Source organism: Hypanus sabinus, chromosome 13 (assembly GCF_030144855.1).
Source record: "Hypanus sabinus isolate sHypSab1 chromosome 13, sHypSab1.hap1, whole genome shotgun sequence".
NCBI lineage: Eukaryota > Metazoa > Chordata > Chondrichthyes > Myliobatiformes > Dasyatidae > Hypanus > Hypanus sabinus.
In genome coordinates, this window is record NC_082718.1 from 104,355,245 (window position 1) to 104,371,723 (window position 16,479).

Here is a 16,479-nt window from a genome sequence, read left to right on the forward strand (position 1 = left end):
CAGCTTAGAAGAGAAAGACAGAGGTTTAAGATGGATGTCCAGTCGCTTGGGGGCAAGGCAGCTGGAGACACTGCCCTATTGATGAAGAAAGAAGTGAGGACTAGGGGAATGAAAAGTTCCTTCAGGATTATAGAGTCCAAAGAGTTTACAGAGACCAAGAGGAATGAGGGATTTGATCACAAAGATGAGAATCCTACATGCGACGATGAAATGGCAAACAAAAACATAGTTTTGTTTAAGCTAAAAATAAATGAAGGGAACATTAAGCTGGCAAGATAATGAGATGAGTTTATCTCTGTTTGAACCTATATTACCCATGTTACATATAAGCAATTATGCCAAAATCATACCATGAACCATTAGGAGCACCAGGTCATGATTTAGCAATAATATTAAATAACCTTGTTCAATATTATTAATAAAGATTTGATACTATACAGTATATGTTATTATTATAGTATGTTTTTCAAACCCAATGGTTCAAGCTATTTCTCAGAGATTTCTCAGAGCTTGGGGGACGTAGGATCGAGATGTGGAAATCCAGCTCTCCCGTAAAAAAAACAGTAAAATAATGTTTAAGTGAAGAAAAGTTAGTAAATGCTTTTTAAAAATTACTTATAAACTACTCAGGATTGTCTTAGGATATGTCTCCTGAACAGAAGCAGAAGAAAACTACTACTTTGAAGACAACACAAGTTGGAAAAGAATCAAGGCCGGCAGCCATGAAAGAGCCTTGCGCTCAAGTGCATTTTACCTTCGGTGATACAGAACTGGAAACTGCGGCAACATCAACCGTTTCAAAAAAAAAGAGCAACAGGAATTGCGCATGCGTGAAGGAAGGGGCATGCGCAAACACGAGCAACCCAAACTACAAATCCCAGTTATGATCGGAACTGAAAGTGAATATGAGGTGGAATCAGATTCTCTGGATAATTCAGATGAAGATGAAGAGACAAACAAAGAAGAGCAACAGGAAGAGGTTGGAGGTGATATTGGAGACATAAAAATATTTTGGTGCAAATAATACATGAATTAAAAGCATTCAAAGTAATAAAAAAGATATTAAAATATGAAGATTATGTTTGATAAAATGATGAAAAGACAGGACAAAATGGACAAGAAAATTAAAAACTTGGAAGAAGTAATGGGAGACACCATTGATAGAGTGAATAAAGCGGAAGATAATATTTCTGCCTGGACATCAGAAAGAAAATGGTTGTTGGAAAAAGTGGATGTACTTGAAAATTTTAACAGATGAAATAATATTAAGATTAGTGGACTTAAAGAAGGTATAGAGGGAGAGGATCCAATATATTTTTTTCAAAAATGGATTCCGGAAATTTTGGAAATGGAAGAAGGAACCCAGTTAATTGAAATTGAAAGGGCTCACAGAGTCTTAAGATCAAGACCTCAAGTTGATCAAAACCCACGATCAATCTTGATAAAATGCTTAAGCTATCAAGATAAAGAAAAAATCCTGAAGGCGGCCGCCCAACGTGCCAGAAAGAGAAATGGGCCATTGATGATAGAAGGGAAAACAGTTCTTTTCTATCCTGATATAAGTTACGACCTTTTGAAAAGAAAGAAGGAATTTAACCCAGCGAGAAAAGTTTTATGGGAAAAGGGTTATAAATTTATATTGCGCCACCCGGCAACCCTGATAATTTTTTTGGATGATGGAAAAAGATCTTTTACTAATTATCGGGATGTGGAAGAATTTGCACAAGAACTCCCAAATATTCGCTAACCATAGCCAAAGACTTAAAAGTGAAACAGATTAAAGATGAAGACAGTGACAGTGAATGGAGTTGATGGATGTTTAAGGACAGAAGCATATTTAAAAATATTCTTAATTATATGATACAGGGGTAAAAAATTGAGAAATATTAATCAAGAGTAGTGATATTATTTTTTCTTCTCTCATATATACTTTTTCATGTTACGGGGGAGCTGGGGGAACTTCGGATCGATTTCTATGGGATTCACATGTGTAATCATGGTGATTGCCATGACCCATACAACGGAGGGGGGTAATGTTGTGGTTTTTTTATTCACAACATTAGTAGGGGGGTATATTGTTATTTTTTTTTCTCTTTATAATCTATTTTTCTTTAATCTTTCTTTCTTTGCCTGGACAATCGGCGGGGGGGGGGGGGGCGGGGGGAGTCACATAGTAACACGGAGAACTTTAAAAAAATTCCCCAAGGTACTACTAAAGTTGAAAAGTTAGGTATTACTATAGACTGGAGTAACCCTGTTAAAAATAATGACTAATTTACTGAAGTTTTAAAGTTTTAATGTTAATGGGCTAAATGGACCGGTGAAAAGAAAAAGAATTTTAACATACATTAAGAAAATGAAAATAGATATAGCTTTTAGCTGCATTCCTTTTGAAAAATATAATTTAAGAGATAAATACGAAATATTTCTGAAAATTTGGCGCCCTTATTTACAAAAGATAGGATTAAATATATAGGTGCTCTGAAGATAAAATTATTGGTTATTTGGGGAAAGAAATAAATATATATACTAAAGCTATTATGAACTCCATGGAGCATGTGGGGATCTTCCGATATCCAGGCAGTCTTTCTTTCTTTCTTTTTTTTCTCTTTTTTTTTCTCTTTCTACAGGGATATGTTAGGGGGGAGGGGGAAGGGTTGATAATTTTTTTTCCTTCTGTAACCATTTGAAAATTCAATTAAAAAAATTATTTAAAAAAAGGAGATTTCTCAGAGCTTGTTCCCTGATGTCCTCACCATCACTTGCTCTTTGAAGGCTTTCTCCAAAAGTCTTTTATTTAATTACAGCTAATGTTTCAGATTAGTTGGTCTGAAGCTTATTATTGTCTGGATCACTTTTATAGTTGATATGTGGCTTGGAGTTTATATCTGGCACTTTTGAAGTGCAGCCTGGAGAAGAAAGATGCTTTCAAATGTAATCTCTTATTTTATTGGGATTCTGTTCAAAGCCAAGGACTATGATGCCACCCAGATCCAGAGATCAGACAAGAAAACAACTTAATGTATACATTGCTAGAAAATAAGTGGGACAAAGCTATGTTTTAGCTGTGTGGAGCCTTGGTAAGACCCATCTGGAGCCCAGGATTCAGTTGTAGGCACTGCACCTTATGACTGACAGGCTTTGAAGAACAGATTGGATAAATTTGTCTTGTCTTCTCTATAGAAAACTCTATAGATCTGCAGAAGATATTTAAATGCAAAGTGGATTTGGTATGGTTGAACGGGAGAAAGTATTTCCCCAAATGGGGAAAATCAAGAACTAAGACCCCCTTCTTCAAAATTAGATTTAGGTCATGTGGGAGTGAAGTCTGAAGAACTTTCTCAAAGCCAGTAGAAACTGGGAGTATTTTGCCCCCAGGGAAGGTTATACCAAAACAAGCTTTTAAACTTTGAGGTAGGTAAATTCCAGCTTACTTACAAGGTAAAGACAGATAAGTATTGTGCACAATCTAATTGTTTTGGGCTGATTTGAGATCTGTTTCTGTTTCAATGCTTTTTAAGTTGATTTCCATCCCAGATCCACTATCCGATGCGATTGCAATCAGCATGTCCACCGCAGACCCTGTCTCACTGCAGACTGGGGTCAATCTGGGCTGAACTGTCACCCTTTCACTTTTCTGCTGCAACATTGTACCTCATTGGCAACAAGCTCTGTGCTGGAATGGAGCTAACGTACAGGACAAAAAGGGAATTGTTCAACCCACTTCACCTCCACTCTTGAAGCAAGATCCCACCAGCCACCTCTGTCATCCATCTGTAATATTGGCTCAGTTTTCTCTCATCACCAGTATGTCTTGCCCTGCTTCACAGTTTTGAGCAGCTAATACAAGAGGACATAACTTTAAGGTAAATGGAAGAAAGTACGGGGGGGGGGGATGTCAGAGATAGTTTTCTTACACAGAGAGTGGTGGGTGAGTGGAACACACTGATTGGGTTGGTGGTAGACGCAGATACATTGGAACATTTAGAAATTCTTTGACAGGTACATGGATGAAAGGAAACTGGAGAGCTATATGGGATTGAAGTGTTAGATTGATTTTGGAGTGGATTAAAAAGTCAGCACAACATTGTGGGCCGAATGGTCCGTACTGTGCTGCATTGTTCTATTATCCCTGTACCTGACATGAGATTCCTGAAAGAGATACTCTGCTACAAGCACTCGTGGACCAATAAGACAAGTTTCCAAAACTTCCCCAAGACAGCGCAAACATCCAACTAACTTCTGGGAATCTGGCCAGTTTGTGCTTTCTCAGGGAAGGGGGAAGTTGAGGAGAATTGATGACGGAGGAGGAGAATTTGGGATGGCACTCAAAAACTTCATGGGCACATGTTGGGGGCTTCTGGAAATCTAGCCTAAGTGGAAGAAAGAGGGCACCACTGACCAAACTACCCCCCACCCTGCACTGCAGGATGTAGCAGCCTGCTTTGTTCAGACCCACAGTCGATTCATGCACCTGACACCATATGTCTTCCAGTCCCACAGTAACTTTACCGTCCGCACCCGAACCCAGTGAGGAACTGTCTGTGGAAGAGCTAGGCCAGTTCCACATGTCCTCCCCGGCCCGCCAGGTCACTTACAGCTCCACCAGTTCTATTTTTTCACCTGATGACACACTCACAACCACAATGTCAGCAGCGTTGATAACTGCCCAACAGAAACACTCAAGGGAGAGATGGAGACCACAATGACAACACCACGTTCTAACTCTGAGCAGAAACACAGTTCTTTCTGTCCCATGTCTCCACAAGAATATAAAGAATATCATCTGATCTGTAAAATTAACCAAAAAAAAAAATACCTGTATGGAGCTTGCTACAGATCAAATCATTTGAATTCTGATTTTCTTTTTGGAGATAGTACTCTAGCTAGATCTTTTATATTTTCTTCTCCATTTTAAAATAAGCTTCAGGCCATAACAGTGGCCCACTACAACTGTGTCTTGTCTAAACAAGTTTCTAACATTGGAACTTACCTTATTCTTGGTTCCTTGATCCCTTGCTCTGCTATAACTGAATGGTTTGAAGGGTTGTTTTACACTCACTTGATTGTCACAGCTGACTGGCATTCTGCAGTATTCTCTCCAGTTACCTCTTTCCAAAGATGGGTGCTTACGTCCCACCTTAAGCGATTGATGAACTTGCCTTCATCATGGAACCCAAATATTGTATTTAGACAACCTGAGCTACTTCGAATTGCACAAATAAATAACAGATTGTTCAATAAAATTCTATTCTTGTTAATGATTCATACTTAAAAGAATGTGATCCAACCTTCAGCTCCTTTTGGATTAATAGTGTTGTAGATAAGCATACGAAGTAGGACACCCATTTGCTTAACATCTATATTTATAATGGTTGTTACAGTATTTGTTATAAAAGCCAGCATTTGTTGTCCATTCCTACAGCCACCTGAGTTGTAACAGTGGAGAAACTGTAATCTGTACCATGAGGTCTCCAATGAACTGGACCAGATAGTCCAACATGTTTCCATTTCCAGTCTCTGGCCTGCACTTTGGCCGACCCCAGGTTTTCTGCTCTCCGCTCTCCTGGGGTTTGCCATTTGCCCAACCCATCACTCACTCCACAGATTGACACGTTTCTCCAGCAGACCCCCAGTCCAAACCAAACACAGCCCTGGAATGTGACAATATTCTGCACTGAATCAAGGTAAAGGCATTCAAAAGAAAGAACAGTAGGTAAGGCAAAACACTCTGCAGACATGATGTCACGGCATGGTTTAAATGCTTATGAAACTTAATTTGTCTTTCTACTCAGAAATAATTTGCCTCCTGAGCTTTGCAAGGTTCTGCGAATTATAACAGCCGATGTTAACTTTCTGCCATCTATTCTGTGTGTTAAGCAACTCACCCAAAGTGTTTGATGTTCATTCTGTTATTTGGCTGGACTCTTATCCTTCTCTAAATGCCCCTGACTGAATGAACTATCTGGAGTGCAGCTAAAAAGCACATTGGCATGGTCCTGTAATCATTAGCGGGCCAGATAGCTTAAGACAGATTAACTTCCATGCAGGGTATTAGACTTTTAAATGAATGTCAGCGGTGTGAACTTGATTGGACACCAGAGATATGAGTTTGGATGGAGTAGGGTACTACAGATAAAATTGTGAAGAGGATAAGATACCAGAGGCAGGAGGCTGAACAGCATAAGTATTAGCCTGCACAGGATTGGGTGCCAGAGGTAAAATGTGGCATGAGATTATAAACTGGAGATATTAGCTTGTAATGGATTGGGTACCAGAGGGGTGAGCTTTGATAGGATTGGATACCCAAGGTAAAACCTTGCATAGGATTCGATACCAGAACATTGAACATGGATGAGATAGGGTGCCTGGGTATGAGTTCAGACAGGAAAAATTACATATACACTTGGATGGGAGTTTCAGAGCCAAAGGCATTGTCCCTATATTGTATCAAAAATTCCTTGTTGCAATCTTATTGTTTCTCCAGCTGTTAGCCATTCACTGCGTAGATCTCCTGATGGTAATTGTTCCAAGACTTCACAAAAAAAAATGAGGACTGCTGCCAAGAACATTTTAAATATAACTTTATTACCAATGACAGCATGGTGTAATTAAACAGGATATATGTGTTAACACTGATGAACTGTGCACAGTGTGGCTCCTCTTTTCACCATTTATGGAAATAACTTGGATTCAGGAGAATGTCAAACTCTCTGGTGACTTTAAAAGAGGTCTGCAGGTGCATGGAAATAGCTGAGAACAACTCCAAATCATTAATACAAGTAATAAGTGAGATGGCAGAGACAGGTTAAACTGACTGATACAAAATGATATACCTTATAAAAACTAACATGACGTCTTTTAAACAACTGGAACAAAACCAGTAGACGCATCTCAGAATTGTTTCTGGGAATGATATCAAACTGTCATTGGCAATATGAAGATTGCAGGAATTAATTGATTGTACTTCACTGACTTGCAGCCTATCCCTCGGGGTCAGGCTGTGAAACTGGCTCAGCACAGACTGTGTACTGCACCTGTAATGTTCATACATTAGAACTCCATACCATAGAACTCAATGCCACTTCACACACCTAACTTTTACCAACACTGCGCTGAGCACCCACCTTCAATTGTGTTAATTGAAAATCATAAGCTTTGAGGAGAAACATTGAGGCTTACTTTATTGTTAGATGGAGAAGAATCTTTGAGACCATTGCTATCACTGTCAGTGTCAGCAGGGCTGCCAAGGCATAGATGGTCCACACTGTAAGTAAGCACAGTGATGATTAATGGATAGCAGAGATGTTAAACAGGACAGGAGTGCTCAGCAGCAGAGTGGTACCAACCTGGCATGTTCTGGTTTGGCTGGTTGGGACTTGCTGTAATGAAGTAGAGAATCTTTGATGACCGTGCCGAGTTGGTCCCAGGACTGACTTTCTCCATCAACATGTCAGATGTATTTAGATCATTCTTGCTTATCGGAGGCTGGGACTGAGGTTCGTCCTTAATGGCTATGGAAATATCAAGTCAGCAGAGGGAAAACTGCATGACATTTAAGAACAATAAACATCCTTCAAAAATATCTCATGTGGTAAACCACTTCAAAGTCATCTCTTCTACAATCTTGAGGTCTAATTTGTCTTAGGTTTGAATTTAAAACAAATCCACTTCCCTAACAACCCTTTCAATTACCTCAGACAAAGAACCACGCTGGCCTTCAGTCATTTTTCAATTATTTTAGAGCTTTATTTAAAAAGGGCTGAAAGCATTATTATGAGGCTCCGGTGCCAAAGTTTCAAGACTTTACTGAGAAATAATCTAAAACCAAAAAGGGAAATCCTAACCACTACAAAGGGAGATATTTGAACCATCACTGTTGCCATCTGTTATGCAGTTATTTGGCAACAGAAACAGGCCCTTCAGACCACAACTCCCAAGCCAAATATTTTGCCCGTCTGCACTAATCCTATTTGCCCACATTAGAACTGTATTGTTCCATTCCTTGACTATAGTCAAGAGTCTGACTAAATGGCTTTTAAATGTACTAATTGTAATAGATTTCACCACATCCTCTGGCAGAGTGTTCCAGATCAAACACTGTGTAAAAGAAAACTCAAATCCTGTTTAAATCTCCTATCTCTCACCTTGAGCCCATGCTTTCTTGTTGCTATGTGCGCTTTACGTTTGGTGTTTTGCTATGCCTGCTGGGGTGGCACAGTAGTATTTCGCATTATAGCACCAGTGATCACCGAAAGGAGTTCAATTCCTGCCACTGCCTGTAAGGAGTTTATTCATTCTCCCCATGAGTGTACGGGTTTCCTCAGGGTGCTCTGGTTTCTTCCCACATTCCAAAGGCATATGGGTTAGGGTTAAGGAGTTATGTGCATGCTACGTTGGCCTCAGGAACATAGTGTCACTTGTGGGCTGCCCAGCACAATCCTCACAGATTTGATTTGACACACAGAAACAATTCTCTGTATGTTTCAGGAAAGTTCATCTTTAAATCTCTGTTTTTGATACCCTTTGGAAAGTTTCTGACTATCTACCTAATCCATACCTCTGATAATCTTATATATTTCTATTTGGTCATCCCTCAGCCTTCTTCACTGCAGTGTCCAGGTCAGATCCCAGTGAAGTATGAAATGACGTGTGTATTACACTTTAATGTCCAGACTGGGTTCTCCATGTATGTGTACATATAACATGGGTGTATGCCTTCAGACCACGTTTATTGAGAGCCCCGTGTGATCAGGACATGTCTCCACATCCCCCCTGCTGTCATACCTCGGTAACAGGCAATTATAGTCATGGCTTCTGTGTTTTGGTTCAAGCAGATATTCAGTGTAAAACATCCTGGTGACATCACAAAGAGACCAAACAGAAAACAGCAGAAGAATGGGGTGGCGCAATGGCATAGCAGTTAGCGTAATGCTATCACTACGCCCAGGATCCAGGTTCAATTCCCACCAGCGCCTGTGAGGAGTTCGTATATTCTCCCTGTGACTGTATCAGTTTCCTCCCACATTCCAATGACCTGCGTGTTAATTGGTCACATGGATGTAATTGGGCAGTTCAGGCTTATTGGGCTGAAGGGCCTGTTACCATGTGTATCTCTAAATTTAAAAAAAATAAAAAGGAGAGAAACCCAGTTTACTCATACTGTACAATCACTAAGGTTACAGCAGCACATTCACAAATAAAGGGTGCTGGCTTGGTTAAGCTCCAGGATGAGGGGATGGTGGAGCTTGGAGGACTGTGCTCAAGAATGAGGTAGAGAGCAATGAAAGCGCAGCAGAGGTGAGAGAACAAATGCCCCCAATAACTGCCCCTACTGTGTGCTCATGCAGTTCGAAGAGCTGTGCCTTTTTAGTCCTGCTCCACATGCAGGGAACACCCAGAGCTATTGTGAGGCTCCAACTATCCACGATGTAATTCTAGCTTCCAGCACAGTCCATTGTATACTACACAGGGAGATACTGTGACAGAAAGGAGGAAGGTGGCAGGAAAACATCCTATTTGGTGCTTAGTGATAATTCTCTTAAAAGTTTTCCCTCTCCATGCTAGAAGATTTTAATCCAATTATAATGACCTTGGATGCAATTGGATCACAGATGGGGAGAATTGTCTTTCACAAAGACAATACGACTGGCCCAATCAATAGAAACCCTGGCAGAGATTGTTTATGCAGGTAAATCATTTAAAGGCACTTAGTCATAGCAAGTTACGAATTATTTCTTTACAGTAAAACAAAATAAAAGCAAAAAAGTGGCTAAGTATACAGAAGCTAGAAACTCACTCTGCTTGACAGGAACTCAGTGTGTCAGTAATCTGATGTAATTGAATGAGTGTCTGTTTCAACTGAAGTACCTTACCTGGCTGAATTGACAACACTTCAATGGCAGGACAATGAAAATAAGCTGCACCTCATTTTATTTTTAACCAAAGCAGGCCCGCACGATTGAGATAAAGTTGTGAATAAAGCTGTCTGTTTCTGCGTGGATGTTGTGTGTGAATGTGTGGATCATGTGTACGGGTGGGACATGTAAATGTGGCATGAGGGAGTGACTGCAAGAGTGACTCAGTAAGTGTGTGTGCACGCGCGCGCGTGCGTGCGCATGTATGCATCCATGTGTGTTGCTAAAAAGCAAGACCTAAGTTTTCCAGTTACTATTGTTCCAAAAACTTTGACCCCCGACAAGGAAAAGAAAGAAAACACATAGTCACCCTGGGAATCCCACAGAACATTCTACCTTTTTTCAGAGATAAAGTTCTTAAATCATTGATTACTTGCCCACATTAGCGCAAGAGTCGACGCTTGTTTTCAAAGGTATCAGTAAGCCTAACCAGGCACCTTGCCTACCTTTGTACAAGACAGCAAAGCCTTCAGCTTGGTTCACCCGGTCGGAGTAGAAGTACAAGATCACAAAGCTGGCCGACACATTCAGGCTCTCATTTGGCCGGTTCCTCCCATCGAACCTGGCGAGGACATGGTGGCTGTGACCGTCCAGGAACTCCACCATGTCACTCGAGTCCCTGATGTCAAACAGGGCAAAGTCAAATCGAATGAGAGAAGCACCCGGCACTTGAATGGTCCAGTAGCACACTCTGCCACTGGCGTAGTTGTCAGGGAAATCAGGGGAGTAAATGATGCCAGCATCCAGGGAGTAATTCCCGCCGCAGGCCCCGATCATTGCTGCAAAATAGAGGGAACAGTCTAAACTCAGAATGAAAGCACAAATTCAAATCTTACTGATTTCTGTCAAGAGAAGTTTAAAAGTAGCGAGCGCAAAAAATAAAAACCTGGGTGGGGGGGGTTCTTTCAAATGAAACAGTGAATAAAATACACACTTAGGATATCTCCATTAAACATTGCAATTTCATTTTGCCATATTCTTTGAAGCCAGTAGAAGAATGTGCTTTGAATTAAGCCATTGGCTTCTGAAGAAACTATAGAAAAGTGTTTAGCATACTTAAGACATTAATGGTGCTCGACTTCGGGTCAATGGTTAACCGTCATTAGGAGAGTTCAGGGGAAGCTCCATTTTGTAACTGCTCAATACCTGGTCTTAGAAAGATTGATCTCATCACTGTGTGCTTGTAATGGGATCATTTTCCACATCCCAGTACATGCAGTGTATGTGCAGTGTGTATAAGCATTAAAGAAAAACATTGCATCCCGTTCTCAGGGATTCCACATGATTGACAAGACATAACTGAATAAAGGTGCAGTAAAGAGTCCTCGACAACATTGGACCCTCACTTACAGAAACGTTAATGTGCATCAGTGCTGATGGCTCACATTAAGATGCGTAACTTGTGCAACTTGCAATGGAAAACAGACTCAAAGCTGAGTCATAAAATCTCCAGCATATGCTATAAAAAAGTAGATAGCGTGGCGTGATTTGCAGGCAACAATTTTTGTGTGGTGTATGACATCATCTATAAATTGTTACTGGAATAATGGCTCATAATTGTTCCCAGGTATTATTGCCACATTTAACTTGGTAATGGATCTCCCTCGTACATAGACTTGAGTCTTGAAATGCTCATCTCCGTGTTTTGGTGTGGCAAGGGCAGATAATTGAAAGCAGCAAGGGCTGGAACTTCTCTTTCATTGTTTGGTGTGGAGAGATGACAGCCTTCGTGAGCCAAGGATAGACTGAGAAAAGCTTTGAAGGATGGCCCAGATATGCCCAGACAGTGCACAGTAGGCCAATCTACATCTGAAACTGGAAAGCAACATGTTCCACCAGGTGAGATTTCGATTACCACTTCAGTCATTCACAGTTTTAAAGGCTTGTAAGCATTCCACCTCATGCTCTATTTTTCAGATGTTAACACCCATAATTTTCTTCTTTATTCTATTGTGCTTTGGTGCCAATACCGGCCAATGTGGCCAACGCTAGCTTCACCAGCACCAAAGAGTGTATGTTTTAGTTTTTCCCATGTAGTTCATACATAAAATAGAAGCTTCTCAATGCTTGACAGTGAAGCAATGCTTTCAGAAATAATGAAGCCATTATTAACCACTGATATCATCTGGCACACAAGCGATTCTGCAGATGCTGGAAAACCTTCATCAGGACTCAAGGGTCTCAGCCCAAGACATTGACTCTTAAATTGAATTGAAATGACTTTACATCTTACATCCTTCACATATTGATGCACTATCAATAACTCTAGGAGACTGGAAGTAGAGTACAAAATGATAGGCTTTTATTAACAGTGAAAGCGGGCACGACCATGTTGAAGACTGAGGGAGGAGCAGTACCCCAATCACCTTTTTTACAGGGGTCTGTGGTAGGAGCCACAGGAGCAGTCAGCGGGGGCGGGGGGGGGGGGGCATGTCCTGACAGGTATACATTGTTTATAACACATACATGAGGACGAAAAATCTTTACGTTATGTCTCCGTCTGAATGTGCAATGTGCAGATTATAGTAATTTGTAATAAGTAGTGTGTACAATAAGATATACAACAGAACATTCAATATAGCTTAGAAATACCATAGCATTAATTAATTAATCAGTCTGATGGCCTGGTGGAAGAAGCTGTCCTGGAGCCTGTTGGTCCTGGCTTTTATGCTGGGATACCACTTCCCGGATGGTAGCAGCTGGAACAGTTTGTGGTTGGGGTGACTCGGGTCCCCAATGATCCCCCAAGCCCTTTCTACGCACCCGTTGCTATTGTGAGAAGTTCTCATTCGCAGATGTGCTGGGCTGTCCACAGCACTCTCTACAGAGTACTGCATTTGAAGTACAGTTCCCATATTGGGCAGCGATACAGCCAGTCAGGATGCTCTCAATTGTGCCCCGGTACAAATTCCTTTTTATTCCCTCTTTATTCCTTTCCATGGATACTGCCTGACCAGCTGAGTCCCTCTGGCGTTTTGTGTGTGTTATCCCTTCTGAGAAGTGGGATGGATGTGCACATTGGCTAAGGACAAGGTCTCACACAGCTAAACAGCCTGCCGGTGGCCACAGTCACAGCTCCCCAATCAGTTGCGCTCAGTACCATGTGAAACAAAAAGAAAACAGCAGAAAATGAGTAGTGTACATTAAACCAGGGCAAGTGGCCAATGAGTAGTGCTCATGTAACCAAGACAAAGGACCAATAAACAATGCTCATGGAACCAAGATAAAAAGCCAATGGGCAGTGCTCATAGAATCAGGGCAGGGGACCAATGGAATCATGGCGTGCTCCCAATGAAGAACCATGTGAAGAGGTCAGTCATCAAAGAGCATCAACCACGAAGCACAGGCAAGGCAATGATGTGCTGTCCAGGGAAATAGAGGAAGTCAGTTGTGCCCATGGAGCCAGGGAAATGAAATAAGCAGGACCCAAGGAACAGGGACTGACTATTGGAACGTAAGCAATGCTTGAGACACCAGCAAATAGTACCTGTGATCAATGAATACCCGAGAGACTAAAGCAAGTTACCAAGGGATCAGCATGAACAAGAGAGTTATGCAGCAGGAAGTCAGCTAGCTCAGCCTGCGTAAAACACTCAAAAACAAAACAGAACCTAGATCATTCAATTCATGCTGCCGTCAGTAAGGACTTGGTGCATTTTCCCCATGATTGCATGCGTTTCCTCCAGTTTCCTCCCACATTCCAAAGACATATGGGTCAGGTTTGGTAAGATGTAGGCATGCTACAGTATCTTGGCATCAGAAGCATGGCTACACTTGCTGGTTGCCCCCAGTACATCCTTGGACAATGTTGGTCGTTGATGCAAATGATACATTTCACTTTATGTTCTGATGTATGTGACAAGTAAAGCAATGTTAATCTTTAAATCTTTAAGTTGTGTTTTTCCCTCAAGGAGAATGAATCCCCAAAAAAAGTTCTATGTTCTAAGATATCCAACAACTCATTAGGAATGTTTTCCCAAATTTCCTGATAAACTTAAAATTCAAATCTCTTCCAGTAGAGTGTAAAAAAAAACATGCCTCAAAAGAGAAAATGAATAAATGAATCAAAGTTAAACAAGGAAATTGAAGCTTTTTCCCACACAGCAAGTCCTTCCTTCACACTACAGCTGGATGTGCCTTTGATCTGAGGAGCATGGTTGATTTTGGCACAACTGGTCGTGTTGGCCATTTCCCAAACACTGGGAGAGAGCATCTCCTCTACCATTATGGGGCAGCGTTGGCAGGGAGGACATTTTGGAAACAGTGATCTCTAGAGGGTTCGGTAGTAACAATAACAACACTTTGCTCTTATATAGCATTTTATTGCAGTGAAATATCCTGGCTTTTCACAGCACCATTATGAAAGTATAATTTTACACTGAGCGCTGTATTGAAATATTTGAATGTGTGACGTTGTACTGCAGTTGTATCAAAACAGCGGGTTTTGGGAGATCTTAAAGGGGCTGAGGAGAGGGTATAGATACAGAGGAGCATGGTGGCTGAATTCCACAATCCATAGCCCAAAGCAACTGAAGGCAAGGCGATAATGAAAAATCGAAGATTTACAAAGCAGCAGACACAGTCGCCTCTAGTTTGGTTTGTAGGCTTATTAATGTCACATGTACTGAGATATAGAGGAAAGTTTTCATTTTGTTTGTCATCCAGGTAGATCATTCCCTATGGAAGTAGGGGATAAAAAGAAAACAGAGTGCAGAATACAGATAACAGGTAGAGAAATAAAATAAATGGACAAACTCAGCTGGTCAGGCAGCATTTATGGAGAGGAATAAACAGTCCAAATTTCAGACTGAGACCAGTACTGATCTCATACTCTCCATGGATGCTGCCTGACCTGCTGAGTTCCTCCAGCATTTTGTGTATGTTACTCTGGATTTTCAGCATCTGCAGAATCTCTTGTCTTTAGATATAAAGTGCAAGGACAAGGTAGATTAGGAGATCAAGGATTCATCTTTCAACATGTGAAAGGTCATTTCAAGAGTCTGATAAGAGGGAGGTGGAAGCTGCCCTTGAGTCTGGTGGTTCGAGCTCCTGAGTTCTTGTACCTTTGGCCTGATTGGGGGGGTGGGTGTGGTGAGAAGGGAGAATGACTGAGGTGTGAGGGGTTCTTGATTATGTTATCTACTTTCCGTAAGCAGGAAATCTGGACACAATCATTGTAGGGAAGTTTGATCTGCAACGTGGACCAGGTGAAGGGGAAGAAGGGTTGGTGGGATAGAGGGGGATGAAGTGAGAAGCTGGGAGCCGATAGGTGGAAAAGGTAACGAGCTGAAGAAGAAGCAGGCATCTGATAGGAGAGAAGAGTGGATCATGGGAGAAAGGGAAGGAGGAAAAGCTCAGGTTTGGTACTCACCATCAAAGATGTTTATCCTGCCATCCCCTCCGCAGGGCTGAGTGTGATCACCAAAGCATACATGGTTACATTCGGTGCTGTTTGCTTCTCCATGTCTCCAGTAATCAGCATCATTGCCACAGAAACATGCATAGCCAGACTCCATGCCAGCGAGCTTCAACAAATTGAAAGTGATAATAAAGTAAAACAGCTGTAATCAATTTATGCAAAAGAGCCCGGTTATTTTATACAGTGATGCAGCTAGATGACACGCAATTCATCATTGTCAATGTAAATCTTCTTTAGAATTGCTTCTGCCTCATGTTTCTTTCTTTATCTCTGTGCATGGATAGGAAATTTTTAGAGCAGGGCTTTCGAACCTGCGATCCAAGGACTTATCGGTTAATGTCAGGAGTTCATGGCTTAAAGAGGTCAGAAAGCCCTGGTTTAGAGGGGTCTGGGCCAAATGCAGGCAAATGGCACTAGCATAGATGGGCAACTTGGTGGGTCTGAACTAAATGAGCCAACCTGCTTCTCTTTATGTTCTTCATTTCTCTCAACTCCCTCTTCTCTGCATTCCCTGTGACCAGAGCTGGAATACCAGGGGGGTGTTATGTAAAGGAACAGATGTGAAGAGGCTGGCAGTAAACTGATAAACCATCTCTCTGTACTACTGCCTGGTAAAAGTAAACTGGTTAGAGCTAAAGTTGTCCTGTCTTACACACTGTGCCATCTTCATCCGAAGGCACAGTTGTCCTCAAGATTAGCAATGCATCTTTCTGAATGTTCTAAGGAGAACCACAATCCAAAAATTCACCATTAAAGCACTCCATTAAAAAGAAGTACATCTGTCCTCATTATGAGGTGGCTTTCATTTCTTGACTGTCACCTCATTAATTTAATGAAGTACCTTAAAGCATTAATTTTCAATCTTATTAAATTAGAACTATAATCTAAAAACATTCATTCCACTAAATTTGATAGGCTTATTACTTGCACCAATCTGAGACACTCTTGTTAACATCAGGTCACCGTTGGAAGTACCAGAATTTCTGGTCTGGCTGACACTGGCCCCAGTTTAGGCCTTTGGCCCAAGCACACAATGTGGGTTTCATACCCTGGATGGTGCCAGGCAAGAATCAGAGTTTGACCCAGACTGGTGGCATATTGGGTCACAAAATGACTGCCTCATAAGGTTCAAAGTAGGAAGGG

At 41.3% G+C, this 16,479-nt stretch overlaps 1 protein-coding gene across 3 annotated transcripts in view; it reads right to left on the reverse strand.

Moving 5' to 3' along the window:
• kremen1 (kringle containing transmembrane protein 1) overlaps positions 1 to 16,479 on the reverse strand; it is a 246,620-nt gene that overhangs the window by 84,653 nt on the left and 145,488 nt on the right. For 2 of the 3 annotated variants that reach the window (XM_059988317.1, XM_059988315.1), the window contains exons 5-8: positions 15,289 to 15,442; positions 10,364 to 10,696; positions 7,350 to 7,514; positions 7,183 to 7,267 (exon numbers count right to left, since the gene is read on the reverse strand). In XM_059988317.1, the coding sequence (XP_059844300.1) occupies positions 7,183 to 7,267; positions 7,350 to 7,514; positions 10,364 to 10,696; positions 15,289 to 15,442 (737 nt within the window). Of the gene's footprint in view, positions 1 to 5,525; positions 5,655 to 7,182; positions 7,268 to 7,349; positions 7,515 to 10,363; positions 10,697 to 15,288; positions 15,443 to 16,479 lie in introns of those variants that run through there. The other variant, XM_059988316.1, reaches the window with a different exon arrangement.